General features: G+C 43.1%; 1 protein-coding gene across 2 annotated transcripts; it reads left to right on the top strand.

The window, feature by feature from the left end:
• The first annotated feature begins 5195 nt into the window (after positions 1–5195).
• CAP1 (cyclase associated actin cytoskeleton regulatory protein 1) lies at positions 5196–27070 on the top strand. Of its 2 annotated transcripts, none has more exons than XM_077482078.1 (13): positions 5196–5349; positions 7473–7579; positions 7673–7773; positions 10784–10861; positions 10961–11104; positions 11214–11299; positions 12146–12251; positions 12339–12525; positions 21169–21359; positions 23912–24035; positions 24605–24687; positions 25569–25712; positions 26304–27070. In XM_077482078.1, the coding sequence occupies exons 2-13, from the start codon at positions 7483–7485 to the stop codon at positions 26385–26387; spliced, it is 1425 nt and encodes a 474-aa protein (XP_077338204.1). In that variant the 5' UTR covers positions 5196–5349; positions 7473–7482; the 3' UTR covers positions 26388–27070. The 2 variants fall into 2 exon arrangements, with proteins under 2 accessions (XP_077338204.1, XP_077338203.1); XM_077482077.1 differs by lacking the exon at positions 5196–5349 and adding an exon at positions 5395–5416.
• Positions 27071–27323: the final 253 nt, after the last annotated feature.

Below are 27323 nucleotides of genomic sequence, written 5' to 3'. Positions count from 1 at the left end.
CCGGGAGGCCGTCAAATGACAGCCTCCCCTGTGCACGCTCCCTGAGGAGCGCGCTGTGATCACTGAGTCACTGAGACTCGGGTGATCACCGATCTGACTAAGGGATCGGTCCCGGTCCCTTACCATGTGATCAGCTCTCATCAAATGTCAGCTGATCACATGATCAAAACAAAAGCTTGGTGATTGCTTTTTTTCTCTCCTCACGCTGACAGCGGAGGACAAAAAAAAAAGCCGATCACCCGCTAATCTTAAAGGGACATCAGTCCAGAAACGGAAGAGGCAATTATGCCTCATTTATGCTATCTGAAAGTGGCCACAAGTGCCGCCTATCAATGCCCACAAGTGCTGCCTATCAGTGTAACTGATCAGTGCCCATCACTGCCACCCATCAGTGCCACCTATCGGTGCCCATCAGTGCCGCTTCATCAGCGTACATCAATGTCAGACAAAAATTACCCATTTAAACATTTTATAACAAAATAAAAAATAAATTAAATTGCACAGGTGATCAAATACCACCAAAAGAAAGCTCTATTTAGGGGAAAAAAATTATAAAAATTTCATTTGGGCACAGTGTTGTATGACTGCGCAATTGTCATTCAAAGTGCATCATCACTGAAAGCTGAAAATTGGTCTGGATAGGAGGGGGGTTTAAGTGCCCAGTAAGCAAGTGGTTAAGTAACTAGCAGGACTGACGAACAGGATATAATCATCAGGTGAGTCACTGTGGAAAAGATTGGAGCTAATAATTAACCGACAGCTGAACGGCCTGCTCTGAAAGGGAAGGGCTGAGCCCAGCTCTGACACCAACACACTAGAAAAAGTGCCCGAATACCAAATGGATAGTAAATTAACCCCAATAAGGGTAAATAAGAATTTGTTTAAATCCAAAAGTGCATAGTTAAATAAATGAAATGAAAAAGAAAATATATAAACACCCGCCAGTCCCTTTAGTCAGCAGGTGATGACGGAGTGCGGAGTGTATGGCGGTGGGTGGTATGTGCAGGAGAGGATTGCGGACTGTATGCTGGTGGGTGGTATGTGTAGAAGAGGGGTGAAGAGTGTATGGCGGTGGGTGGTATGTGCATAAGAGCAGTGTGGACTGTACGGCGGTGGGTGGTATGTGTAGGAGAGGTGTGCAGTGTGTATGGCGGTGGGTGGTATGTGTAGGAGAGGAGTGCGGAATGTATGGCGTGGGTGGTATGTGTAGGAGAGGGGCAGAGTGTACGGTGGTGGGCAGTACGTGTAGGAGAAGGATGCAGGAGTGTAGAGTATATGACGGTGGGTGGTACAAGTAGGAGAGGGGTGCAGAGTGTATGGCAGTGGGTGGTACGTGTAGGTGAGGGGTGCGGAGTGTATGGCAGTGGATAGTACATGTAGGTGAGGGGTGCGGAGTGTATGGCAGTGGGTGGTACGTGTAGGTGAGGGGTGCAGAGAGTATGGGGGTGGTAGTATTTGCAGAAGAGGAGTACGAGGTGTATGGCTGTGGGCAGTATGTGCAGGAGAGGAGTGCGTAGTGTATGGCGGTGGATTGTACATGTAGGAGAAGAGTGCAGATTGCATAGAGGTGGGTGGTATGTGTAGGAGAGGGGTGCAGAGTGTTTCGCAAGGGCGGTATGTGCAGGAGAGGAGTGTGGGGTATATTTCAGTGGGTAGTATGTGCAGGAGAGGAGTACAGGCTGTATGGTGGTCGGTGGTACGTGTAGGAGAGGGGTGTGGAGTGTATGGCGGTGGGTGGTATGTGTAGGAGAGGAGTGCGGAGTGTATAGCGGTGGATGGTACTCGTAAGAGAGAAGTGCTGAGTGTATGGCGGTGGGTGGTACGTGTAGGAGAGGGGTGCAGAGTGTATGGCGGTGGGTGGTATGTGTAGGAGAGGAGTGCGAAGTGTATGGTACGCGTAAGAGAGGAGTCCTGAGTGTATAGTGGAGGGTGGTACGTGCAGGAGAGGGGTGCGGAGTGTATGGCGGTGGGCGGTAGGTGTAGAAGAGGGGTGCGGAGTATATGGCGGTGCATGGCACGTGTAGGAGATGAGTGCTGAGTATATGGCGGTGGCTGGTAGGTGTAGGAGAGGGGTGCTGAGTGTATGGCGGTGGGTGGTATGTGTAGAAGGGTGCAGACTGTATAGTGGTGGGTGGTATGTGTAGGAGAGGGGTGCGGACTGTATGGCTGTGGGTGGGAATGTGTAGAAGGGTGCGGACTGTATAGTGGTGGGTGGTATGTGTAGGAGAGGGGTGCGGACTGTATGGCGGTGGGTGTTATGTGTAGGAGAGGGGTGCAGAGTGGGTAGTACATGTAGGAGAGGGGTGCGGAGTGTATGGCAGTGGGTGGTACGTGTAGATGAGGGATGCAGAGTGTATAGCAGTGGGTAGTATTTGCAGAAGAGGAGTACGAGGTGTATGGCGGTGGGTAGTATGTGCAGGAGAGGAGTGCAGAGTGTATGGCAGTGGATGGCACGTGTAGGAGAGAGGTGTGAGTGTATGGTGGTGGGTAGTATTTAAAGAAGAGGAGAGTCATTATTCATTACTGCAGAGGTCACTTGGCAGTGGCATGCATGGAGCAATTGAAGTTAGCTGTACAGCACTAGTACTAGCCTCCTACCCTGCTGCAGTCCCTGCCAAATGCCCCATCTCAAGCTTGTTCCTCAAGTCCCTGCACACAAGTCTGAACATCTTACAAAACCAACTCCCCTCCCTCCACACATCCTGCAGAACGAACTCCTGCAGGCATCCTTCCAGTGGGATCGTTAGCATCCAGAAGCTCCGCCTCCACCTCGATAGTGTTTCTGCAAGCAGCACTGGAGGACACTACGTGGGGGCGCTGGGGAGTGCCGAGAGTGGCAGAGGGAGGAGACTTCAGGACGGCGCTGTAGTCACATAGCAGCGCTGTATTCATATGACGGTGCCGTACATTTACTTAGCAGCATTGGCGCGGCTGCAGGGGGAAACTATCAGGGCCAAACTGGGAGTAAAAACCAGCCCCAGAAATAATTTCATACTAACCCCATAGCATATTATGCCAGCCCAACGTCATTATTTTCTTGTTCATAAAAGGGAAAACCATGCATTTTAAAGCACATTTGAAGAGGGTATTATACTCATCAGTGCCCATCAATGCAGCTTCATCAGTGCAGCCTCACCAGTGCCCATTAGTGCAGCATCATCAGTGCCTATTAATGCAGCCTAATCAGTGCTCATCCAATACGCCTGATCAGTGCCCATCTAATGCAGCCTGATCAGTGCCCATCTAATGTAGCCTCGCCAGTGCCCATCAATGCAGCCTGATCAGTGTCCATCAATGCAGCCTCACCAGTGCCCATCCAATGCAGCCTCACCAGTGCCTATCAATGCAGCCTGATCAGTGCCCCTCGGTGCAGCTTCACCAGTGCCCATCCAATGCAGCCTCACCAGTGCCCATCAGTGCAGCCTCACAAGTGCCCACCAGCTCAGCCTCACTAGTGCCCATCAACTCAGCCTCAGTGATGCCTCACCAGTGCCCATCAATGCACGTTGATCAGTGCCCATCAGCGCAGCCTCACCAGTGCCCATGAATGGAGCCTCACCAATGCCCATCACAGCAGCCTCACCAGTGCCCATCAAAGTAGCCTTATCAGTGCCTATCAATGCAGCCTGTTCAGTGCATTGCGATTAGAGAGAGGAGAGCCGCTGGATTACACAGAGTGAGGATATCTCACTCACCCGGCGTGGCTGCTCTCATACAAAGTCTCGCCTCCTGGAACGGCTTTATAATGGACATCACTGGTGTGCTGTCTATCATAGGAGCTGGGACTGCGTATGACAGCGGACACTGGGTAAGCAGGAGATCCCCGCTCTGGGTAATCTGGCGGCAGCTTTGCCCTCCGAGGCAGCCCAATGGGCTCAGCAGGACCCATGGTAGGGCTAGCCCTGGGCACCCCTGTCCCAGCTCGCCGTGCACCTGCCCAGATCAGCCCTGCAAAGTGGGGACAAAAATCAGGGACAGACTTGATCCGGGGACACTGTCCTCAGTCCAGGTGACATCTTGTCACCCTACATAAGCAGCTGGTATTCCCATATCAAAGGGGCATAAATACACATAGCTTTGGAAGGTGAATGCCTTGCCTGCCTATGACAGGCCCAGTACAGGTGACAGCTTCTTGGTGGGCTCAGAGTGGGATCTGAACATACCTGAGCTTATCCCTAAATACAATCACCAGAACAAAACAGAGAGGGTGAGTCTCCCCAGCAAGGACACAGTCCAAACCTAGTAATAAAAAAAAAAGGTTTTAGATTTTTAGATAAATAATGTATAGCAAAGGGCATTTTTTTTCAGTTTTGCATAGCGAAGATGGATTAGATTAGAAACCCTATTAGGCCTTCACACCAATGCATTTTTAGTGTTTTTTGTACTACAGAACATGTTCCATTGGAAACCATGTTAAATGGACTGTAGTGCAAATCTGCAAAATGCAAAAATAACTAACACTGCATAGGTGTGAATCAGGCCTAATAGGGTTTCTAATGTTTTTTTTTTTTTTGCTGTCTGTGTGTCCATTGGGGTGATTCACCAGAACAGGAATAAAGAGGAAACTAGTTCTGGTGGCCCCCTGGGGATTCCCTCACTTTGGCGGGATTTCCTCTCACTTCCTGACAGGGATTAGAACCCTGCCTCTATCCATAAAGGAAAAAAAGCAAGTTTTGCCTTTAGAGACAATTTAAAATGTAAACATGAGATGACAATGGCATTTTTGTATTGAAATGTCCATGCCCCGCTGTAGTCGTTGTCTTCTAGAAGCACTCTACATGTGCCTATGACCATAACGGGCGCTGTCCCTGCCAAGCCACGTCACATACCCACACCTCTTCCCGCCCCTCCCTCTCTGCCCGTTCTGTGACCATCTTTGGTAAGAGTCTGAAAGGTGAGAGCGCTGGTGACGTAATTGTGCGCGTACGTCACGGCTCGATTCAACTTCTACACCTCAACCAATGATAAGGCGAGGGTTACCGCCATTTTTAATTTGGCTAACATGCCTGCTATTCCTGAAGCGACCGCGGCCAGCAGCAAGCCACTGACTTCTAGTCTGTCAGAAGCAGAGCTAGCGAATGAACTCTCTTCAACTATATCTGTTTTTCTCAGCACACAGCGCCCGCTACAGCTACTAAGTGGGTTTGCCAGGACACAACATGGACGTTACCGAGTCGAAGAGGTCGCGGCGTCACGTTATCTGTGAGGAGGGCAGAAATGCTAGAGCGAATCAGAAGAAGAGCGCCCGGCTTCGGCCACACCCATTAATTAATACGCGGAAGTGATTTCCCGCGGCGAATGCTGGGAGGAGTCTGCCGGAAGTGGGGCAGAGAGTGAGCAGCAACGGAGGTGAGTAGGGCGGGGTAGGAGTGTCAGTCGGTGCTTTTTGCCGGTGTATGGCCGGGGAATGTATAGTGTGAGTGTGGAGCGTGTCAGGGGATAGGTTGGGCACTTGTCACCTGTGCATAGTGTCACTTGAGACGCTGCTGAGTGTTAGAGATCAGTAGATGTAGGTATGACACACACGGGGTGTACGTACTAGTTCAGACAGCAGTGTATCCCCTGACTGTCACCTGTTTATGTGTTGTTCTCTGCTTGGTGCCCAGCACAAAGTGACAACTCCACAGTGACAGATCCTACTACTAGGAACCACACTCAGCTCAACTTATTCTGTAATCTTCACAACAACTTAGGCACACTATTTGTATCCGCCTGGGAACTCTGTCTCCTCCCTCATTTTACAATGATGGTGGTGTCCAGGCAGATATGATTCTGAAAACAAGACAGAAAATGTGACAGCCCCCCCCCCCCCCCTTCTGATGCACATTATAACTCAGGAATATGGATCAGCTTGGAGTTGTCTCCTGATCAGTTCTGGGACAATAAGTTGCGATCAGGGCACTCCACACCCTGCAGCTACACAAAGGGACAGGTATGCTTGCGATTAGATATGAGCTTGGGTTTGGTCCAAGCATAGGTTTGGGCCAGACCCCCGAAATAAGCTGCCACTCTCGCCCAGCCAACCGTGCCTAGGACATCTCTCACAGTTGCACATATGAAGTTGATTGGGCAGAAGTGATGGCTTTCTTCTGGGTTCGGGCTGGACTGATGTTTGGCTCACGCACATCCCTTCTTGTGACATCATTGACCTAATATGGCCATATTCTGGCCTGCTTGCAACTTAATGGCTTGGCACTGACAACTGCCTTCCAGGTTCAGCCTAACCCAAGCTCTTTACTACTCGGGAATCTGCTTTGATTACATGGAAAAGATCTTCAAGATTACAAAACAAGTTCAGTTCAACATGACTTGCTGCTACCACCTATATTATGATCTTCACTGATCTTTCAGCCTGACAGCATTTACGCAAAGCTAAAGTATTTATTTCTGTTCTTAGTGCATCTAGTGTATGGATCACTATTCACTTTGCAACTCCTTTTCGATCTATCAACTTTGTAGTGCATGCCCCCCATGGATTGTTTAGGTTTGCACACTTATTTCAAAGTTTTGGTAAATCTCAAGGAGATTGAATTGTACAGTGTATGGTCACCTTAACAGACTGAAGCTGACCAGACATGGCACCGTTTTTTTTTTTTTTTTTTTCTCAGCAAGCTGAACAAAAAAACTGAACTGATTAGACATTTTTTTTTTTTTCCACATTCAAGTCGGATCCAGGGATCATCCATGCTGTGTCATTGTGTTCTGGAAGTGGACTTATCGGTTGCACTACTCTACTGTCAGAATACACTGATCAGCAGCTGCAGAACTGATCAAACTAAAGTTTCTCGGCAAGCCCATTTGCGAGTAGTCAATCAGTAAATTGCTGATCGACTGCTAATCAATCTAAACAGGCCATAGATTGATTGGAAATTCAATTGGCCCTTGCTGGACTAACTGAACTTCAATCTATCCAGGGCATGCTTAAAGCTGCCTCTCACTGTTTTCTGATTCAGGTTCTGCCCTAAACACCGATAACTTGGTCACATGTGTTCCTGTTTAGGCAAGAGAGAGAGAAAGAAGCCTTGCGTGACTGCTCTACAGCTGGCTTATCTCAGGGAGGAACTGCACGCTTTCCTAACCTTGTGTCGTTGTCCCCCCCCCCCCCCCCAAAAGGCTTGTAGGGCCCTGTGACATATTATGGATAATCAGCTGCAGACAGACTATATGGAACTTTATAACGGGCTGCGTTTTATTTAGATAACATGGGCAGTAGGTGGTTTGTGCATTCTTGGAATGTGGAGGTATCTGCACAGACATGTTTAGGTACTTCCTGTACCAGTGATAAAGGTTGACTAGCAGTGTCTTTAGCAGTAGGGAGATCACACTTCCTCCTTCTCACATTCCGAGCAGATAGACTGCAGTAATGTAATACTTTTTGTCTCCCTTCTCGTCTGTATTTTAGAATAGAAAAATCGACTTTAACCCTTGTTGATTGCAATAAGTTTTATATCCACTCCTGTGCTTTCTCATAGGAGTAAAAACATGGCGGACATGCAGAATTTAGTTGCTCGCCTTGAAAAGGCAGTGGTGAAGCTGGAGCTTCTCGCAGGAGGTGCAGGTGGTGGTTCAAGCCCTGCAGGTAACCCTAGTCCTGTGTATATTTTGCATTTTATCATCACTGTATTTGCTTCGTGAACACTTTATAATACTTTCTGTAATATATTTTTGTTAGAAGTGGCACAATTTGTTCAGGCCTATGACTCGATCCTCAATGCATCCGTTGAAGACTTTTTGAAACTCAGCAAGGAAATTGGCGGCGATGTTCAGAAGCAAGTAAGTTTTTTTTTTTTTTTTTTTTTTTTTTTTTTTGTTTTGTTTTTGGATACCTTTATTGTATTTCTTGATTACTATTTAAAAAAAAAGTCACATTTTGTATAGCAGTGATATAAGTCATAAAACTGGGTCCCAAGTACACTAGGTTCATGCTTTTCTGCAGAGAAGTCATGCCTGCTTCCCCTCTAAAAGCAAGAACCATAAATAGTACAATATATTCTAGACTGCGTTATATTAAACTAGAGCTAAACTCTCTCAACATTTTACCAAATTTTATATATTCTTTACAATGGTTTTATTGGGGGAAAAAAATGCTCCAATTTACAACCAGTATTCAGCAGGTTTTGCATACAAATATGAGTAGACTGTACAAAGGAGAATATTGGAAATACCACCCAGGGATAGTCTCTACTTGCTGGCTTGTCAAGTTAAAGGCGGGCAGACAACCGTAAGCGAAAAAGGACCTTCAAGTAAGAAGATGTGGTGTTTGTAAACTAGCTAGTAGGCATAATGCATTGAATGATACATGTAAAGAAGCATCACAAGAGAGGTCATAGACATAATTAACCATTGGGGGGCCCAGGGGGGTCACAGTCCCAAAGGAGTTTTAAAGAGGAAGTAAACCCTTTCAAACCATTTTGACCTACAGGTAAGCCTAGATTAAGGCTTACCTGTAGGTCCAAGCAATATCTCCTAAACCTATATGGTTTAGGAGATATTTGCCCGAAAATGGGCACCGCTGTCTACGGCGCATGCGCCGTAGACAGCGGCGCGCAGGCGCACTAAATGCGGCAAGTCCAAGAATGGATTTGCCTAATTTGTCGACTCCCGTGCGCATGCGCGGGAGTGACGTCATCGCGGCTTCGCCTCTGTGTTTCTTCGGAGCTGCGAGACGCCACCAGCAAGATGGATGCGGCGGACTACAGGGGACAGCGGCGACTTCGCTGGCTCCTGTGTCAGGTAAGTGACACATAATGAGCTACTATGCGATGCATAGTAGTCCATTATGCTTTACCTTTGCAGGGAAAAAAAGAGGAAGTAAACCCATCAGGGTTTACTTCCTCTTTAAGAAATGGGGGTCATATGGCTGCATAAGTGCAGTTATCTGCAGGGGTAAAGTGAAAAGGAGAAGTCAGCAGAAAAGAAAAACAGAAGAAGCAAAGATGAGTATTAAAGCAGGGGGAGGTGGCAGGGGAAAAGGGTGCTTCAGAGGCTTGTATGCCAGTTAGCATGGCTTATAATGCAAAGCAGCAGGAGCCAATCAAGTGCTGGGTGTGGCTGAGCCACCCACTCTGTCAATAGTGTTTTGTAAATAGACGGAAAGGTATTAAACAGTTTAACGTTTTAACTTAAAAATGAAATAAATAATTATGTCATGCATTCCAGGAGTCTTCATGGGCATTTTAGTTTTATAAGGAGAGCGGATTTTTGTTCGAGCCAAGATGCCTGAGCTAAGGGTAGATGGATTTCTGGAAAAGTGACATGAATAATCTGCCTTTACTCAAGGCCACCACTAGAAATGCTTTTTTTTTTTTTTGTTTTGTTTTGTTTTGTTACAGCGATTTCTCAAAAAATAAGCATGGAGACATGGGTGAATTTGCTTTGAATATTAAAAATTTAATGGCATTTTCAGTTTGTGGTGCTCAGATACAGATAAGCTCTGCTTTAAAGGGGAGGGCCAGCTGAGAAATTTTTTAAAAGTCAGCAGCTACAAACACTGTAGCTGCTGACTTTTAGTAAGCGCACTTACCTGTCCAGGGTGCCTGCGATGTCAGCTGACCCATTCCTCGGGTCCTGGCGCTGCCATTCTATCTAAGGGAAAACGGGCAGTAGAGCCTTGCGGCTTCACTGCCCGTTTGCTATTGCACATGTGCGAGTCGCGCTGCGCTTTGTGAATGGGGCGCGCTGTGTTCTGGGACACACACAGTTCCCAGAACACACCACGCCCCATTCCCCAGAAGACCTCGCGAGGAAAAGACTGAAGATCACTGCGGAGTAGGAAGAGGCAGATTAGGACTGTCTGCCTAGCAACAGGCATTTCTGGTAAATTTTTTTTTTTTTTTTTTTTTTTTTTTTTTTTTTTTTTTTTAAATATGCCTATGGTTCTACTTTGTTTTGTTATACAGTCAGGTTTATGTTTTGTGGGTTTTTTTTTTTTTGCACTTGTATGGCTATGCTCAGGGGAAGGTCAACATTTTCAAATGGGCCCTGCGTCTAAGTAATTGTATGCCATTAGGCGATTGTTCTCCGTGGGAGATGGGAGGAGGAGGTGGGGCTGAAAGATAAGTGCCCTAAAAGTGCAATTATCCTATAAGCATTCTTGGCATGCTTCCATATGCAGTAATGTATGTGCACTAGTTTACTCGGTAAAATAAAACCTATTTACATTGTACGACCCATAGATTTGTTTGGTTGCTTGATAACTAGAAAATCTTGGTATTTAAAAATAAAAATAAAAAATTGGCATCAACAAAATACTCCTTTCACACTGATGCAGTGCCGGCATTAGCGGTAAAGCAACACTTTTTAGACGCTAGTGGGGCACTTTGACGCCCCCCCCAGCGGCCAAAGAAAGGGTTAATAGTGCCCATGTTCGGTGAGTAAGGGCTGTATACACCGCCCCAAAAGATGCTAAAAGCGCACCGCCCCAGTGTGAAAGCATTCAGGCTTTCACACTGGGGTGGCTTGAGAGGTGCTATTTTTAGTGCTAAAATGCCTGAAAAGCACCCCAGTGTGAAAGGTGTTTAAAATTGATATTGGTATGTTTTTAATACCCCCCGTAAACATGATTTTAGCACATTTTTAGTCAATACAACTCTAGATGCCCATTAGTGTGCTCAAATCTTTTATGTATAGTGGAAAGAATGTTTCTCACCTCTTCCTGTCCCAGTATACTGGGGTCATCAAATGAAAATCTGGCTGGGTTCTCTTCAGCAGCCACATAAAGTTTAGTCTTTTGTTGTGACTAAACTGAGATCTTACACTTTTTTTTTTTTTTTCCTTATTTCAGGCAGAGCTTGTAAGTGCTGCCATTAATTTGCAGCGTGAAGTTTTGGTAAAGGCATCACAATTTCAGCAGCCAGATGAGGTAAGTCTTTCATAAAATGTATCTTTCTGTGAATTTTAATACATTTGTGCTATTTTATAAATAAAATGTTACATTTATTTCTGATCCTACCCTTTTTAGAAGGAGCTTGCTACTCTACTCGCTCCACTCTCCAGTCAGATTCAGACTGTTCAGGACTTTAAAGAGAAGAATCGAGGCAGCAAACAATTTAATCATCTCTCTGCTATCAGTGAAAGTGTGTCTGCCCTTGGATGGGTAGCCGTGGTAAGTGGCCTCTGTAGGTAGCTAATTATTTGACTTAACACTTGCGTTGTTTTGTTTTTTTTTCCTTCCTTTTTATGTTCATCTCAGGCCTTTCTGTTCGTTTGCATAGGCTCCCAAACCTGGACCCTTTGTGAAAGAAATGACAGATGCAGCTGTGTTTTACACTAACAGAGTGTTGAAGGAATACAAGGATGTGTAAGTTATCAAAGTTGCAATGATATGGCCTGCTCATTGAAATTTTTAAATACAAAGTATGGTAGGTAAGCGTTCAGTGTGATTTCTGCAATGAAATATAGCAGGATTTGCTGCTTCATAAAAGCTAGGGACAGCCTTTCTCTTCTGTGTATGTAACTCATTGACCTTGCTTAGTTTGGAGTGATTAAAGCGGAGTTCCACCCAAAAAGAACTTCCGCTAAGGGAATTTAACCCCTGACATGCCACATTTGGCATGTAATTTTTTTGGGAGAGGAGCAGGGTCCCAGCTCCCACTTCCTCCCGCGCACCACAAGGGATATTACCTCCACGTCACAGGTCCCAGATGATTGCCCGGCCAGTCATGTGCCGGGTGCCCACAGTTACAATGCCGGCGCTGCAGAGAGGAGGGGGAGATGAGCGGTGCTTCGTTCCCCCACATCGCTGGACCCTGGGACAGGTAAGTGTCTGATTAAGTCTGCAGCTGCAGTATTTGTAGATTACTTTTCTTAATTTTTATTTGCTTTTTTTTTTTTTTTTTTTTTTAAGCAGAACTCTGCTTTAAAGGGGGCAGGGCATAATCTAATCTGTACTTTTAGTATGGATTACAGCAGAGATGTGGGATGATAAACATGCAGCACAATGGCGCCTCCTAGATTTTCAGAAATGTAAACTGTTCCCTGTTTGTATATTTCCAAATCAGTGGTAGCGCAAATAGATTCATTCTTGTGTATGTGTGTCCTTGTATATTGCTACGTAAAACTTCTTCTGTGGGGTTACTTTGCAGGGATTGCATAAAACCATAATAATTTATCTAATCACGTGTGTTTATTTTGTGTTTCTTGGCAGAGATAAGAAACATGTGGACTGGGTTCGTGCATACTTAAACATTTGGACTCAGTTACAGGCTTATATTAAGGAGCATCATACAACAGGCCTAAGTTGGAGAAAAACGGTAAGTCACATTTTACTTGTCCACCCACCACAATCTGCCCCCCTCCCTCACTTGTACGCTATTAACATTGGTACATTGTTCTCATAGGGACCAAAGGCTGGTGGTGCTTCACTTGCACCAAGTGTTCCAGCCCCACCTAGAGCTGGGCCACCCCCTCCCCCTGGTGGACCTCCTCCCCCACCACCTCCAGCTCCTTCATCTGCTCCAAGTGATGACTCCATCAGTCGATCCCAACTGTTTGCACAGCTCAATCAGGGAGCGGATATCACTAAAGGTAAGAAAATAAACTTTGTTATATGCAAGGAATCATTCACAAAGCAAAATGCCTATGAAGTGGAAGCTTCCATTCTTAAGGTGACCATACATAGCTTGAATTTCAGCTGACTTCTGCAAAGCCAGCCAAGTTTTCAGCAATGGGTGGGCCTGTCGGTACTACTTGGCTGAACATGCCTAGATTGGAAAATTTAAAGGAGCCAGGTAAATAATTGGCAGAAACCTTTCCAGTTTGCAAAGTTGTGTTTTTTTTTGTTTTTTTTTGTTTTTTCTCCTCCTATGACTGCTATCTAAGGCTTTCCATTGGTGCTGTTTTTTTTTTTTTGTTTTGTTTTTTTTTATAGCAGGAAGGGGGGGGGGGGGGGGAGTCCATCTTTTTAAGCAGGCTGCAAGCTTTGCTTCTCAGGTTTAGGAAAATAAAGAACATGCACAAAGCATATGTAGATTCCCTTATTTGTACAACAGGATGTTAAAATACTCTTGGCCTAGGTTCACACTAGTGCTGCTGCATTTTTCAGTGCGATTTTTGTAGCGCATTTTTACAAGTTTTTTGATTGTATCTTCAAGTGTAGGGGTTTTTTGGTAGAAGGGGGAGACTGGTTGTTCAATACAAACCCTGCCAAAAACACGCCACAACATGTACCTGCATTTTTCATGCACTCCCATTAAAGTCTATGGGGCCAAAAACACTAGCCTGCACAAAAGAAGCACCTTCTGAAAAATCTGACTGCACCATGTTTCATTGATGTGAGCGAGCACCATAGAGACAAATGTGCTTTGCATTGTTGTGCATTGCAGCACATCGGCAGATGCAGGAGAAATTAGTGTAAATGGGGACTCGCGGTATACTAAATATTTACATTTTAGCTGTTGAGATTTGGTGTTAAATGTGCTTTAGCAGTTCAACAAAGGCGTCTTGGCACCAGACTGCGTATAGTGATAAATTGAATGTGTAATGGTGTGTCTTCTCCCATACAGAAGCATATTCAACAATTTACAGCAAACTCTGTAACCCTCCTGCCAGTGTCTGTCGTCATCTGGTCTCCTAATTAACAACCCTGGCACAACTCCGTGTGGTTTTCTCGTTCATCGCTCCTGACCGTAGACGCCCCTACAGGTGTGGTCAAAAGGCCAGTATGTGCCCCTCACATGCTGCTCGGCAGCACTGCCATAAATAGGGCTCCTGTTGTACAGCCTAGATTTGTGAGCCAGACACACTTGTCCTTAGCTGGACTACTAAATTGGCCTACCTGTTTTTAGACTCTGGTACTCCTTTCCATACCAACACTAGTTTCCCAGTGCTCCTATCTAAAAATATATATTGCCATCATGTATAGTTCTAGGCTTGTTTTATGATCTCTATCGTCTGTTTACAGGGCTCTGTAGCTCATGCATTATCCCATGGCTCTTTTTGTGTGTTTTTTACAGAATAGTGCCGCAGCTTATGCCAGTCTTAATATAAAATATTTTGTGAAACTATATACATATAGCAGGGCTCAAAATTTTAAGTCCTGAGCTACTAGCCAGGCCTCAAGGGTGACTCGCCACCAGTTGCCCCGCCCAACCCCTACCATGCCCTGCCCCAATCCTACCCCTAAACGCACCCTCATAATTATCTCGTGAAATGTTTATCTAATGTAAATGTTTTGTGCAGAATTACATTATAAAAATAGATATTAACTTTATCTGTGTCCACCAGTGCAGCCCACCTGTGTAGGGTAAGGGAGAGGAGAGCTACCACCACCTGGTTGAGCGCGGGGAACAAACTGCTTTCATTTCAATAGCTTTGTGTACCCCACTGCGTGCCGTCATATACAGCCCCTCCCCCTTGTCTGGGCACTTTGATAGACAGATCACCCGTCCATTCCTGTCAAAGTGCCTGGACAAGGGGAAGGGGCTGTATGACGCGTGCGGCTGGAAACGCACCGCTATTGAAATGAAAGCTGTTTGTTCCCCGCACTCTAATCAACCAGGCAGCGGCGGCTCTCCTCTCCCTACCCCTATGATCGCTCCGACAAACCCAGGCTACCAGCGTTGAGGGCTGCATATAGTATAAAGTATGTAGTCTTCTTCTTCCCCCCCCCCCCCCAAATCCTTAGCTTTCGATTAAGGAGCCTTGTATACACCAGATAAAAACTCTAAACATTTTTACATTAGTGCATTCTCTGCATTAATGTAAAAAATACCCCACTAACTGTAAAACCCCCACCTCAAAATACTTATCTTACACCTCCCCGTTGCAGCCCTGCTTTCCTCTCTTCAAAGTCAAACTTCTGAGAGGGAGCAGGGGTGTTGCTCGCTGTTCTGTATGGATACTTACAACCCAGCTTGGTAGCGCTGCTAAGGGAGCATCCAGAAGAAGACGCAGATTGCATTGGTGGGGGGCCGCTAAAGAAGAGGTATGTGGCCCTCTGCAATAACATTGCACAGAGCAAGTTAGCATAACATAATTTTTATTTTAGAATCACTTTACTGTATATGCATTAGAGCTGCACAATTAATAGTCAAGAATCGTTATCGCAATCTTGACTAAAGTTTCACAATTCTTTCTATGCAAAGATTTCTCTCTACTCTTCTGAAGCCACAGCCCTCAAAAGAAAGGAAGAGAAAAATTGGGCAGTCTGCCAAGAATCAAAACATTCTTTATCAGTTGAACTAAACATTGTAACAATTTTCAATGGAATAGACTTTGTAAGTGAAAAAAGTTTAACCACTTAAACACTAAACCTTTTTCTGACATTTGTTTCAAGTTAATATAATTTTTGTTAGCAAATTACAAAAACATTGTGTGTATATACACACACACACACACACACACACACACACACACACACACACACACACACACACACACACACACACACACACACACGTATGTAATTTATTTAGACACCCTAGAGAATAGAATGGTGGTTGTTGCAATATTTTGTCACATTTTTATGTACTTGTAAAAAATAAACAGTAAAGTTAGAATATAATATCATTCACTTTTTTATTTTTTTTTATTTTTTTTTATTTATTTTTTTTGTGAACAATTTTACATTGCGAGAATTTAATATGCATGCTGCATTTTAATTTGCCTTGCATTTTTCCATTAAAATCAGCTAAAGCAAGCCTTAATCTATTAAATCCAATAGTAATGGCTCACACGTGCCACCATGCATGTATATTGCTTAAAGAAAGCTGGATAAAACCTGTACCCCCCCCCCTTTAGGAACACAAATGTCTGTCTGATACTTGCAAACTAAACACTTCCTTATGAGTAACTTAAACCTACAAGGCGATTCTCCAATTTATTAATTGCTTTTTAATGCCTCCTTTTAGTTGTGCATTAGAAAACAAAAGGTCTTGTGTGCTTTTTGATGAGCATGGTTTGTCGTACTGTATAAGGAATTTTTTATGTAAATTAAACTGCGTCGCTGTCGTATGGCTAATATTGTTGAGGAGGAAGTAAACCCTACATCTCCTAAAATCGAACACACCTTTCCCACTGGGGTGTTTTTAAGGTTTTTTTTGTGCTAAAAATAGCACCTGTAAAGTGTCTGCAAAACAGCTCCCCTGCAGTCTGTGTGAAAGACAGAGTGCTTTCACATGGAGATGATGCGCTGGCAGGATGCTTAAAAAAAAAAAGTCCTGCAAGCAGAACGTTTGCAATGATGTATACCGCTCCTCCACCACTCCTGCCCATTGATATGAATAGGCAACACTGCCGAAGCGCATGCAATGCGATTTGGCAGTGGTGCTTCACGGGCGCATTTAACCTCTTCCTCGGCCGCTAGCTGGGTTATATGCAGCCACTAGCAGCCGAATAGCACCGCTAAAATGATGGTAAAGCGTCCCTAAAGTTAGCAGCGTTTTACCATCAACGCCTGTCCACTCCGGTGTGAAAGCAGCCTTCATAAGTGATGCAGAAAATGTCTTGCATTTAAACATTAAACAAAACAAACCTCCAATCAGTTTACTTGTATGTATGATTTGGATAAAAAAAACTATATTAAATAAAAACAGGTAGCCAAAACTTTTGGATGAACAAAAATGGGCAAACTTTTTACTGTTTTAGTGTTTTTTTTTTTTTATCATTGGTGTATTTTCTTTTCCCGAAAAAATAGCATTTGAAAGACCGCTGCGCAAATGCCGTGTGACATATAAAATATTGCAACAACCGCTATTTTATTCCCTAGGATCTCTGCTAAAAAAATATAAATAATTTTTGGGGGGTCCAAGTGATTTTCTGGCAGAAAATACAGGATTTTTACTTGTAATCAACAAGTGTCAGAAAAGATTTGGTCTTTAAATGGTTAAACTGAGAACTCTAAACACTGAGTTGAGTTCATTCATTCAAGTGTAAACATTGTATCTTTTTTTTCTCTTTTCTTGGCAGACTGCCCGAAAGTCCCTTCTATGAAGACTGGGGTAACTTGCATTGACTTCTATTACAGAAGTCATTTGCAAGTCGCGCTGTAGTTCTAAATCTGCCTTTTTATCAGTACAATGGGCCGATTTAATTAAACGGCAAATATCGGTCGACCTCTAATACTAGCCCATTATGTGACGCTTACCTGCAAATGGATCCATCGATGTCCCCTGTGCAGACTGCTTCCATCATCTCCTCTTCCTTCCGGGGGCTGTGGACTCCAGCTCTCTTGCCATAGCCACATGACATCATGCGTGGGAGTCGTCCGTAATGGCACATGCTGGGGAAGGAACGGAGGTCCACTTCTTCACAGCGCATGTGCCGATTACATCCACAAGCTACAAGTGAAATATCTCCTAAACAGTGAACGTTTAGGAGATATTTCCACTACCTATAGGTAAGCCTTATTCTAGGCTTAACTATAGGGAAGTCACTAGGGAGGGTTTACAACCATTTTAAGCAGTTGGGAGTTTGTTTCATCATATCCAGTTGTTTCGCAATCTTTTGGCCTAGCTTAATGACCCAGTGCATTCCTCTTGATGTCCTATTTAACGGTTCTTATACACAAAGGCTGTTATAAGCACTTTAATTTTCTCTTCTCCTTTCCACATTGGCTAGCATAACACGATAGATAGATAGATATCTCTATCTATTATAATATATAGAGAGATAATTATTTTTATTTTTTATATATAATTGATTGCAGCCATTCGGGAACGGTATGATGTACTTGTATCCAGACATTGTTGGAACTGTCTACCTTCTGATTCTCATTCTGGGTTATTAACCACTTAACCGCCCTATAGCCGAATGACGGCTACAGGGCGGTTTCTTAACTCTGGGAGGCCGTCATATGACGTCCTCCTAGAATTCCGCTCTTGCGCGCCCCCTGGGGCGCGCACTCGAGTGAATCTGTGACCGCAGGACCCGGCGCATCACGGTAAACGGCCGCTCATAGCGACCGTTTACCACGTGATCACTCCGTCAAATGACGCCGGTTCCTCCCTCCCCCCCTCCGCTGTTCCGATCGGTACAGAGAGGGGAAGAGATCGGTGTCAGCAGCGATGTGGGCTGCATCTGCAGTGCCCACATCGCTGCTCACCGGAAATTAACCCCTCAATTCCCTGCCAATACTCTGCAATTCCCTGCCATTACGCTGCAACGCCCGCCAACGCTCTGCAACGCCCTGCAATACTCTGAGATACCCAGCCATAGTCGGTGATACCCTGCAATACTCAGCCATAGACACCCCCCCCCCCCCTCCCGCCGCCCTCCGGTGCTTCTACCGACTCGCCAATACGATCAAATCTAGAATTCCAGGCTTCCCAGCTTGGAGGTGAGATGCGGGGTCTTATTGACCCCATATCTCACTGTAAAGGGGACCTATCATTCCATATTCCTATTACAAGGAATAAAAGTGATCAAAAATTTTTTTTTTTTTTTTTTTTTAAAGCGTCCCTGTCTCCATGTGCTCGCATGCAGAAGCGAACGCATACTTAAGTCCCTCCCACATATGAAAACTGTGTTCAAACCACACGTGTGATGTATCGCTGCGAACGTTAGAGCGAGAGCAATAATTCTAGCCCTAGACCTCCTCTAACTCAAAACCTATAACCAGTAAAAAAAAATGAAATCGTCGCCTATGGGGATTTTTAAGTAGCGACGTTTGGCGCCATTCCACGAGCCTGTGCAATTTTGAAGAGTGACATGTTGGGTATCTATTTACTCGGTGTAACTTCATCTTTCACATTATGCAAAAATTGGGCTAACTTTACTGTGGTTTTTTTTTTTTTTGTTTGCTTTTTTTTGGGGAAAAAAAAAAAAAAATTCGAAAAATTGCTGCGCAAATACCGTGCGAGATAAAAAGTTGCAACGACCACCATTGTATTCTCCAGGGTGTTTGCTAAAAAAACATATATATATATATATATATATATATATATATATATATATATATATATATATATATATATATATATATATATATATAAGGTTTTGGGATTCTATGTAATTTTCTAGCAAATAAATGATGATTTTTACATGTAGGAGAGAAATGTCAGAATTGTCCTGGGTGCTCCAGAACACCTGATGGCGCTCCATGCATGTTGGGCCTCTGTATGTGGCCACACTGTGTAAAAGTCTCACACATGTGGTATCGCCGTACTCGGGAGTAATAACAGAATGTGTTTTGGGGTGTAATTTGTGGTATGCATATGCTGTGTGAGAAATAAACTGATAATATGACAATTTTGTGGAAAAAAAAAAAAGTAAAAATCTTGATTTTGCAAAGAATTGTGGGAAAAAATGACAACTTCAAAAAACTCATCATGCCTCTTACTAAATACCTTGGAATGTCTTCTCTCCAAAAAGGGGTCATTTGGGGGGTATTTGTACTTTTCTGGCATGTTAGGGTCTCAAGAATTGAAATAGGCCGTCAGTACTTCAGGGGTGATCAATTTTCAGATATTGGCACCATAGCTTGTGGACTCTAACTTTCACAAAGACCAAATAATATCCACCAATTTGTACTTATTTTTACCAAAGATATGTAGTAGTATAAATTTTGGCCAAAATTTATGAAGAAAAAATTACTAATCTGCTAAATTCATTTTTTTTTTTTTTTTTTTTTACAGAATTTTCTGTATTTTTTTTTTTTTTTTTTCTTTTATAGCACAAAAAATAAAAAAACCGAGCAGTGATTAAATAGCACCAAAAAGCTCCATTTGTGTGAAAAAAAGGACAAAAATTTCATATAGGTCCAGTGTTGCATGACTGAGTAATTGTCATTCAAAATGTGAGAGCACCGAAAGCTGAAAATTGGTCTGGTTATTAAGGGTGTTTAAGTGCCCAGTGGTCAAGTGGTTAAAGGTGCTATCTAGGGATTGCTAGAGAGCTCTAACACATGAAAGCGGGAGCAATAATGAATATAAACCTGCCTTTGTGCAAAAGCAAGAACTACAAGATTTAATTTGAATTAAGCATGCACTTGGAGCAGAGGTAGGCAACCTTCGAGAGATGGAAATCTACTTGAACACTACTAATGAAGTCGCAGATCATTTCCCACCCCCAAAAAAGACAGTAAGACTGACCAAACACCCCCCCCCCCCCCCTTTTTTATAAAAAAAAAAAAAAAATATATATATATATATATATATATATATATATATGTGTGTGTACTCTGACCAAAAAAGTATTACAAGAGTGCAGGGTTTAGGAGTGCATTATGCAGATTCACCATTGCAATACACTCAGACTGCAAGGATCATGGGTGCGTTACACTCACAATTCCTGGCTTCAGTGAGTCTCTGACCTGGAACAAGCGTGCAGATAGATATATATATATATATATATATATATATATATATATATATATATATATATATATATATATATATATATATATATATATATATATATATATATATATATATATATATATATATATATATATAAATTTTTTATATATATAAAAAATTTTTTTTTTTTTTTTTTGCCATACCGATTTCCGGCCATCTTTCAGGCAGATGGCTGATAACGGGTGCCAATATTCTGTACATTATGGTCACCTGCTTCTGGGATGCAGTGCGTCGTCTCTTGCACTACTTCTGGCAGCCTCTCCCCAGCGGCATCCGAGCGAGTAAACTTCCACATGCGGGTGGTGAGAGATGACGCAACTATGGCTCTGCTCATCCTTGGCTGCAGCTCTGTCAAAAGCAGCTGCCCTGCTGTAGGAGCGGAACAGCTGTGATGCAAGGCGGGCAGTGAGACATGTAATTTCTCTGCTGCTTTTGACAGATTGCAGCAAGTGCTGCGTGGGGATGGGGAGGCGGTCTGTGCAATATTTTTATACGTTTCTGACTAATACCGATAGTTTGCAAAATGTGACTATCGAACCCTCCTGATAATCGCTCGACCTCCTAGTCAACTGATCTCCAGGCAAATCTGTGTTCTAAAATAAGTTCGGTAATGATGGTACCTTTACTACTTTGTTTTATCTGCAATAAGATGTTAGGGATTCTCCAGGAATCTCAGTTAAACGGCAGGGCAGGGGTTATGCTTTTTTTCTAGTTGGCTGGATACGCTTGGGAACTTTGTTTTAAAAAGGGAAGCAACTGGAAAAACCTTAGAGATTTCAGAGTGGTGAAATGGAAGCCATAGCAGATCTTCATCCTGCACCTGTATGTATAAGGGCATTTGTAACCAGTCCTAATTGTGCTTTTATCATTTTAGGCCTGAAGCATGTACCAGATGATTTGAAAACTCATAAAAATCCTTCACTGAAAGCTCCGTCTGGTCCTGTTAGAAGTGGACCTAAACCATTCACAAGCCCGAAACCATCACATGTTGCATCCCCTGCAGCTAAACCGGCTCCTAAGAAAGAGCCTGCCTTGTTGGAGTTAGAGGGCAAGAAATGGAGAGTGGTGAGTAAAATGCTTTTTACTTTTTGTGAATAAAGGATAAAATGGAGGGATGGTGATGTAGCCGATGCTTCTTTATAAAGTATCACTCCGATTGTGAATTTGTTGATAGCGACCTGGGCTTGAGGAAATTAAAAAGGTGGAAGACCCATTTGGTACCTGCTGTAGATACTGAGTGTGCAGACTTCTCGGTATGTACCTGTCTGCTGTGCTAAAATTTCAGCTGACATCAGTGTCTGTGTGCATTGATGCTGCAGTCCCTGTTTCTTATGTAAACAGATTGTTTTGTTTCTCATCAATTGAGACACAGGCATTCTTTCATGTTTGGATTCTATTGCTGCTACAGGAGGATTGGATACTGGCAAACAAATTTTAGCCCAGCCCAGGATAACCCCTACTTCTACTGCTATGCCTCAGTTTTTTTTGTTTTGCTAGTGCCCTAGTGAAAATGGACACCTCTTCAGCTCTGCTGCGAAAGACTAACTTATTTGCCTCAGTTCTCTTCCATCTAAGTATATGATATAAATAGACTCCTCCATATGACCCTCCCATTTTATTTTTATTTTTTTTCAACCCCCGGGGTTGAGGCTGTGAAAGGCTTGCTGGCACCTTGGTGATCCTTCCCAGTAATAGCTGGGAAGATGACACTTGTGGAGATGCGCTGCAGGATGGACCCTTCACTACAGACTAGCTCTGGCGGGTGGAGGCACCAGCACAGGACAAGTAAGCGAGGGGTTGTTGCACCTTCCAGCTGTGGCTTTTTTTTTTTTTTTTTTTTTTCCCTAGAGTTGTTTTCATCTAGCCTGCTTCTGTCATCTGGAGCCTCTTGGTTTGGGGCTTATTGTGGCATGACACTGAGCTTTCTGTCTCCTATATTTTTAAGGGTGTCCAGGGGGGCCATGTCTTGTTTCTCCTCTTGCTGATTCAATTTAGGCCAAAGCACCTTAAAGATCATGCAGGCAATACCCCAAAAAGTGTTTCATTTGTGGTTTTAAGTTGAGGCACCTGGGGTTAAACCTCTATGCCAGTCTTGCATAAGTGCTTAAAACGGAAATCTGCTGTAGTAACCTACTTTCTATTGTCAAGGAGAAGTTGGCGTCCACGTCCCAATATTTCAGATCTCTTGGCAGACATGAGATCCTCCGCATAACCTCCTTTTTGGTGCTCCCAACCCCTTTGCTATCAGCATTGGGAATGGGTTTTGTGTAATGTGTTCTGGGACGTTAATGAATTCCAGTCATCTTCAGCCATATTCTAGTGAAAAGGACAGGGTTAAAGTCTCTAGGGCTTTCTAATTCATGCTCTCTGGAGGATGTAGACAACTTGACTGGGGCCATCTGGAAGACCTTAAATATTCACAACTTTTATCCATGACCTGTCTGGTGTGTTCCTTGGCCTTCATGATGCTGTTTTTTTCCACCAAGGTTCTCTAACAAACCTTTGAGGGCTTCACAGAACTGTATTTATACTGAGATTAAATAACACACAGGTGGACTATATTTACTAATTGGGTGAATTCTAGGCAATTGTTTTCACTAGATTTTAGTTAGGTGTGTCAGAGTAAAGGGGGCTGAATACATATGCACACCACATTTTTCAGATATTTGTGGGGGGAAAAAATAAAAACATTTTTGGAAAAAATTTTTATTTTCCTATTGGTCTATCACTTAAATCCTATTAAAATACATTTTATTTTGGCTGTAGCATGACAAAATGTGACATTTTCAAGGTACTGTAACTCCTGTTTTTTCCCCTGACACTCTGAGATCAGAGTCTAGGTCTCTCCACTTCAGAAACTGCTGTTCAAGCCCATTAGAGACACATTACTCTTCTGACCCACAAAACGGTATTCCTTGTAGCATTTACCTTTTTGCAAGGCAAGTGTCTTTGCTGGCTGGATTTGCAAATGCATAAACTGGTGTTTGAGGCCTGGGACTTCCTTCTTGCCCAAAGTTTCTGCCTTTTTACCTCAAACATCATTCTTTTGTCCCTCTGTTAGGCTCTAGTTCACAAACAGAAATTTCCTTTTAATGTCAGTATGTGATGTTCTGTAAGTTATACAAAGTGGATGTTGCAGCCTCATCTGAGATCAGCTTTGGACATGAGGGTCCTTCAAATGGCTGTTTGAGATGGAGGCAGTCCCCACTAGAGTGTGGTTTGGTTTTATTTTATTTATTTTTTGTTACGTGGTGTTACTCACCCTTTTTGGACTGCTTTTGGAGAACCTGAAAGTGAAAGACCTAGGTCTCTCGGACATTAAACATTCATTTTTAGCTTCCCAGTGTCCAATCTTCCTGTAGGTGGCAGTATAACCCAAAAGTGAGACTTGCTATGTGCCTCAATTGACTACAAGAGATTTTATAGGGAGTACAAAAATGTTATATTATGGCGAGTGCATAATTCCTCTTTTAAATTCTACCTGTCAGAAAAATACTTTGAATCCCGTGTATGTATCATGATGTGGAAGTTGCAGGGTATATCTTGTAGATAGAGAAAAGTTAACTGCCTGAACTCTTTCTGCAGAGCTGACATTTTTAAAATTTTTATTTGAACAGGAAAATCAGGAGAATGCTTCTAACCTGGTAATCAGTGACACTGAACTGAAACAAGTGGTTTACATCTACAAGTGTGTAAACAGCACCCTGCAAATAAAGGGAAAGATCAATTCCATCACTGTAGGTAAGTGCTGAGTCGAAGTCAAAACCTTTTGAAACCAATTTTTGAATTTCTGTAGTGGATATAGTAAGTGTATAACCATATTAACTACTTTTGTGTGAAACACTGCCAGATTCCAGTGTTGGTGGCAGCAATCAAGTTTTTCTTGGAAGTCACGCTAGAGCTTTCAGAACGTCATGGCACTTGGCACAGAACAACATTTTGGAAAGGTTCTGCTTGGCAAAGCACCAATTTGTCATTGTGCGTGTGTTGCAATGTAGCTGCCAGTTATGGAGAGAATTGTGGTGGTTTCCAGCAGGACAAAAAGGCAAATCTCTTGCCTCAGCTTGGTTTTAGATGATGGTTAATTCACAGCAGTACACTTGTTATAATTCAAGCTACCTTACCGACCTAGGGTGTGCATTTCAGTGCAAATGTATTTGTACCCAAAAGCACTCCTACAGCGCAGTGCACAACAATCCCCAGATACACATGTTCTCTGCATTGCACTGTGCCTTTAAAAAAAGTTTGTTTTGGTGCATTAGCCCCCCATTTTATTTTGAGTGATGGTGTCACTATTTTTTTCTGAATAGATAACTGCAAGAAGCTTGGCTTAGTGTTTGAAGACGCTGTGGGTATTGTCGATGTAATCAACTCGCGTGATGTTAAAGTGCAGGTGTGTTTTATTATTAGTATTCTTATTTATTGAGAGCAAATCTCCTATGTGCCATGGAAGTTGGTGCATAAAGCATCAAAACAACCATTATGAATGACCAATTTGGAGTCCATGCATTTGGGGTGGGGGAAGTGTATAACAAACCTCCACTACAATTATAAAGATCCCTTAAAGAGGAAGTGCATGTAAAATCTAAAATCCCTGCATCTATAGACACCAGGGATCTAACTCTAACCTCTCTATCCCTGTAAAAGAAGAAAAAAATTGTATACCTGTTTTTGGAAGCCAATCTGATCCACTCTGACCGGATCCCACACTAAGCTGTCAGCCGCGGCTTCACTGTGAAGGTGGGTGCAGAGGAGACGGGCAACGGAAACCCCATAGTAGCTCAATGGGTGACATCACTTCCCATTCATTTCACAGCCGATGTCATCCGTGTGTTCTGCAGAACTTCTGCCACTGTAGATCTGGTCAAATCGGCTTCCAAAAAGGTATGTATACTCATCTTTTCTTTACAGTTTTATAGAGAGGGTTATATTAGATCACGGTCTATAGATGCAGGGATTTTAGATTTTGCATAGACTTCCACTTTAAGTCCAACAGACCATCTGCCTGAGCCCCCTCTGAGAAGCTGCTCCCTTTTCTAAATCTGTTGAAGATTACTCTAGCTGTAGGGTACACATTTCACAAGATGTGTGAAAAATATTTAACTGTTAATACTAACATAGTTTGGGGGTAACAGAAGCGCTTGTCCCACTCAAAGGAGAATTGCTTGATAGTCTATTGTGTTGTGCAAATGCAAAGTCTTTTTCAGGTTTTGTCATTTTAGACTACTGTAAGGGCTTTCTTATACCCAATTTTTGTGTTGATTCTTTTTATAGGTTCTAGGTAAAGTGCCAACAATCTCTATCAACAAGACAGATGGTTGCCATGTGTACTTAAGCCAGGCTAGCCTTCATTGTGAGATCATCAGCGCCAAATCTTCAGAGATGAATATTTTGGTCCCAGGGAGCGGAGGAGAATATGTAAGTAGAAACCTTTTGATTCTCTTCTCACCAAAACGTAGTTTTGATTAAATGGGAGAGCATTAGTACCTCCAGCAGACTTTGTTCTTTGTTACTGTTGGAGATTTTCTTTGACTGTATTTGACTCCATTCCAAAGATTTCTCCTTTTAAGTAGGAGACAATAACCTGACTGGTTCTAACCCTTGCACCTCTAAAAATGAACTTGTAGATATAATTTTTTTTTTTTTTTTTTTGGGGTGGTAAAGTGATTTTTTTATTTTTTTTTTAATTGGTGCGGCACTGTTTTGCGGGTGGCACTAAGCCATATGCTAAATTGGCCCATTGACCAGATGGTGTCCTTTTTGGCTGACAAGGCACTCCCAGTAGTTGGGCTGGGTATCTGTGCCACATGTGTCCATGACTTCAGCCCTAATCCAAGAAAAATCATGGGGAACACAAGCCATGTATGCCTTGTTAATGTGGTGTGTGTGGGTTTTTATTTTTTTTATTTTTTTAAAAGGATTTCTTATGTTCATCCACACTAAACCTGTTTCTATTCATGTACCAATTGAAGTACCCAGGAATAACTACATGTATTTTGTTTGTTGCAGAGTGAATTTCCAGTGCCAGAACAATTTAAGACTGTTTGGAATGGAGAGAAGTTGGTTACCACAGTCACTGAAATTGCAGGATAGTCGGTTATTTGCTTGCTGTGACATGGGCTGGACACCATGTCCTCCTCAGCCCTCTGTGTTCTCTCTGCTGCTTCTCTTAAGGATTACTCTAGCTGTAGGGTAGAGACCTGATCCTTGCAGCCTTACGCTGATTAATGTCCTACTGTAACACATCTAATTAGTGCCAGAAGTACACCGAGAGCTGCTTATGCTAATCTGCTGTCCCACCCCTCCCATGCCAATACAAAGGGCGGGGCTCTGACTGTCTGCTAAACCATTCTATGTAGTGGCTGGATGACCAGTAAACTGTTAATTGGACCAAAGGTTATGAGCACTTTCTTATTGGATTTTGTTAACACCCATTCCCCCCCCCCCCTTTTTTTTTCAACACCCAGGGACCATTACAGTTCCTTCCCACTGAATATTGGCTATTCCTTTTCAGAACGTCCAGGGTTTACTTTTTATACATAAATATCTTTAGAAATATGCAATGGTTTTCCTTCTCTAAAGTACTTTTCCTGGCCTATCACTTCTGTATTGATCCACAAACTAATATGCCAATGTGTACTGAATATTTTCAATGTGGTGTTAGCAGGTTCTGTTCCGTCAATAATAAGGGAAAAGGAGCAGTCCCTGCACAGACCGTGGAATATACACGTTTACAAATCAAGCATTTTATTAAAGATACAAAGTAAAATGTACAATATTGTCTGTCATTTATGTTCAACTATAACAATGGCAAAACATGGTTCATGGATCTAAGGACAAACTTTTATTTATCTTGTTTTGGATGGAGCAGGTAGGGGTTATAACCCCATATTCATGCCAATTCCCCCCCCCCCCCCCAATCACCATCCCAATCCAAATCTGGAGATTTCGATTTCACTACTCTCCCCATAGCCAAGAGGTTAATGGAGGGAGAGGGAGACCCTCCAATGTGTCAACAGAACTAGTGTT

Source organism: Lithobates pipiens, unplaced genomic scaffold, assembly GCF_037356315.1.
Source record: "Lithobates pipiens isolate NorthernLeopardFrog02 unplaced genomic scaffold, aLitPip1_a1.2 Scaffold_16, whole genome shotgun sequence".
Taxonomy (NCBI): Eukaryota; Metazoa; Chordata; class Amphibia; order Anura; family Ranidae; genus Lithobates; species Lithobates pipiens.
This window is presented reverse-complemented; position numbering and strand designations above follow the sequence as displayed.

Excerpts from the sequence above, each read along its gene's own strand:
- CAP1 (XM_077482077.1), top strand. The coding sequence starts at position 5,397 with ATGGCCGGGGAATGTATAGT. Across the intron at positions 12,252-12,338 it reads GCCTAAGTTGGAGAAAAACG|GGACCAAAGGCTGGTGGTGC; the intron begins GTAAGTCACATT and ends TTGTTCTCATAG. Across the intron at positions 24,688-25,568 it reads CGCGTGATGTTAAAGTGCAG|GTTCTAGGTAAAGTGCCAAC; the intron begins GTGTGTTTTATT and ends TTCTTTTTATAG.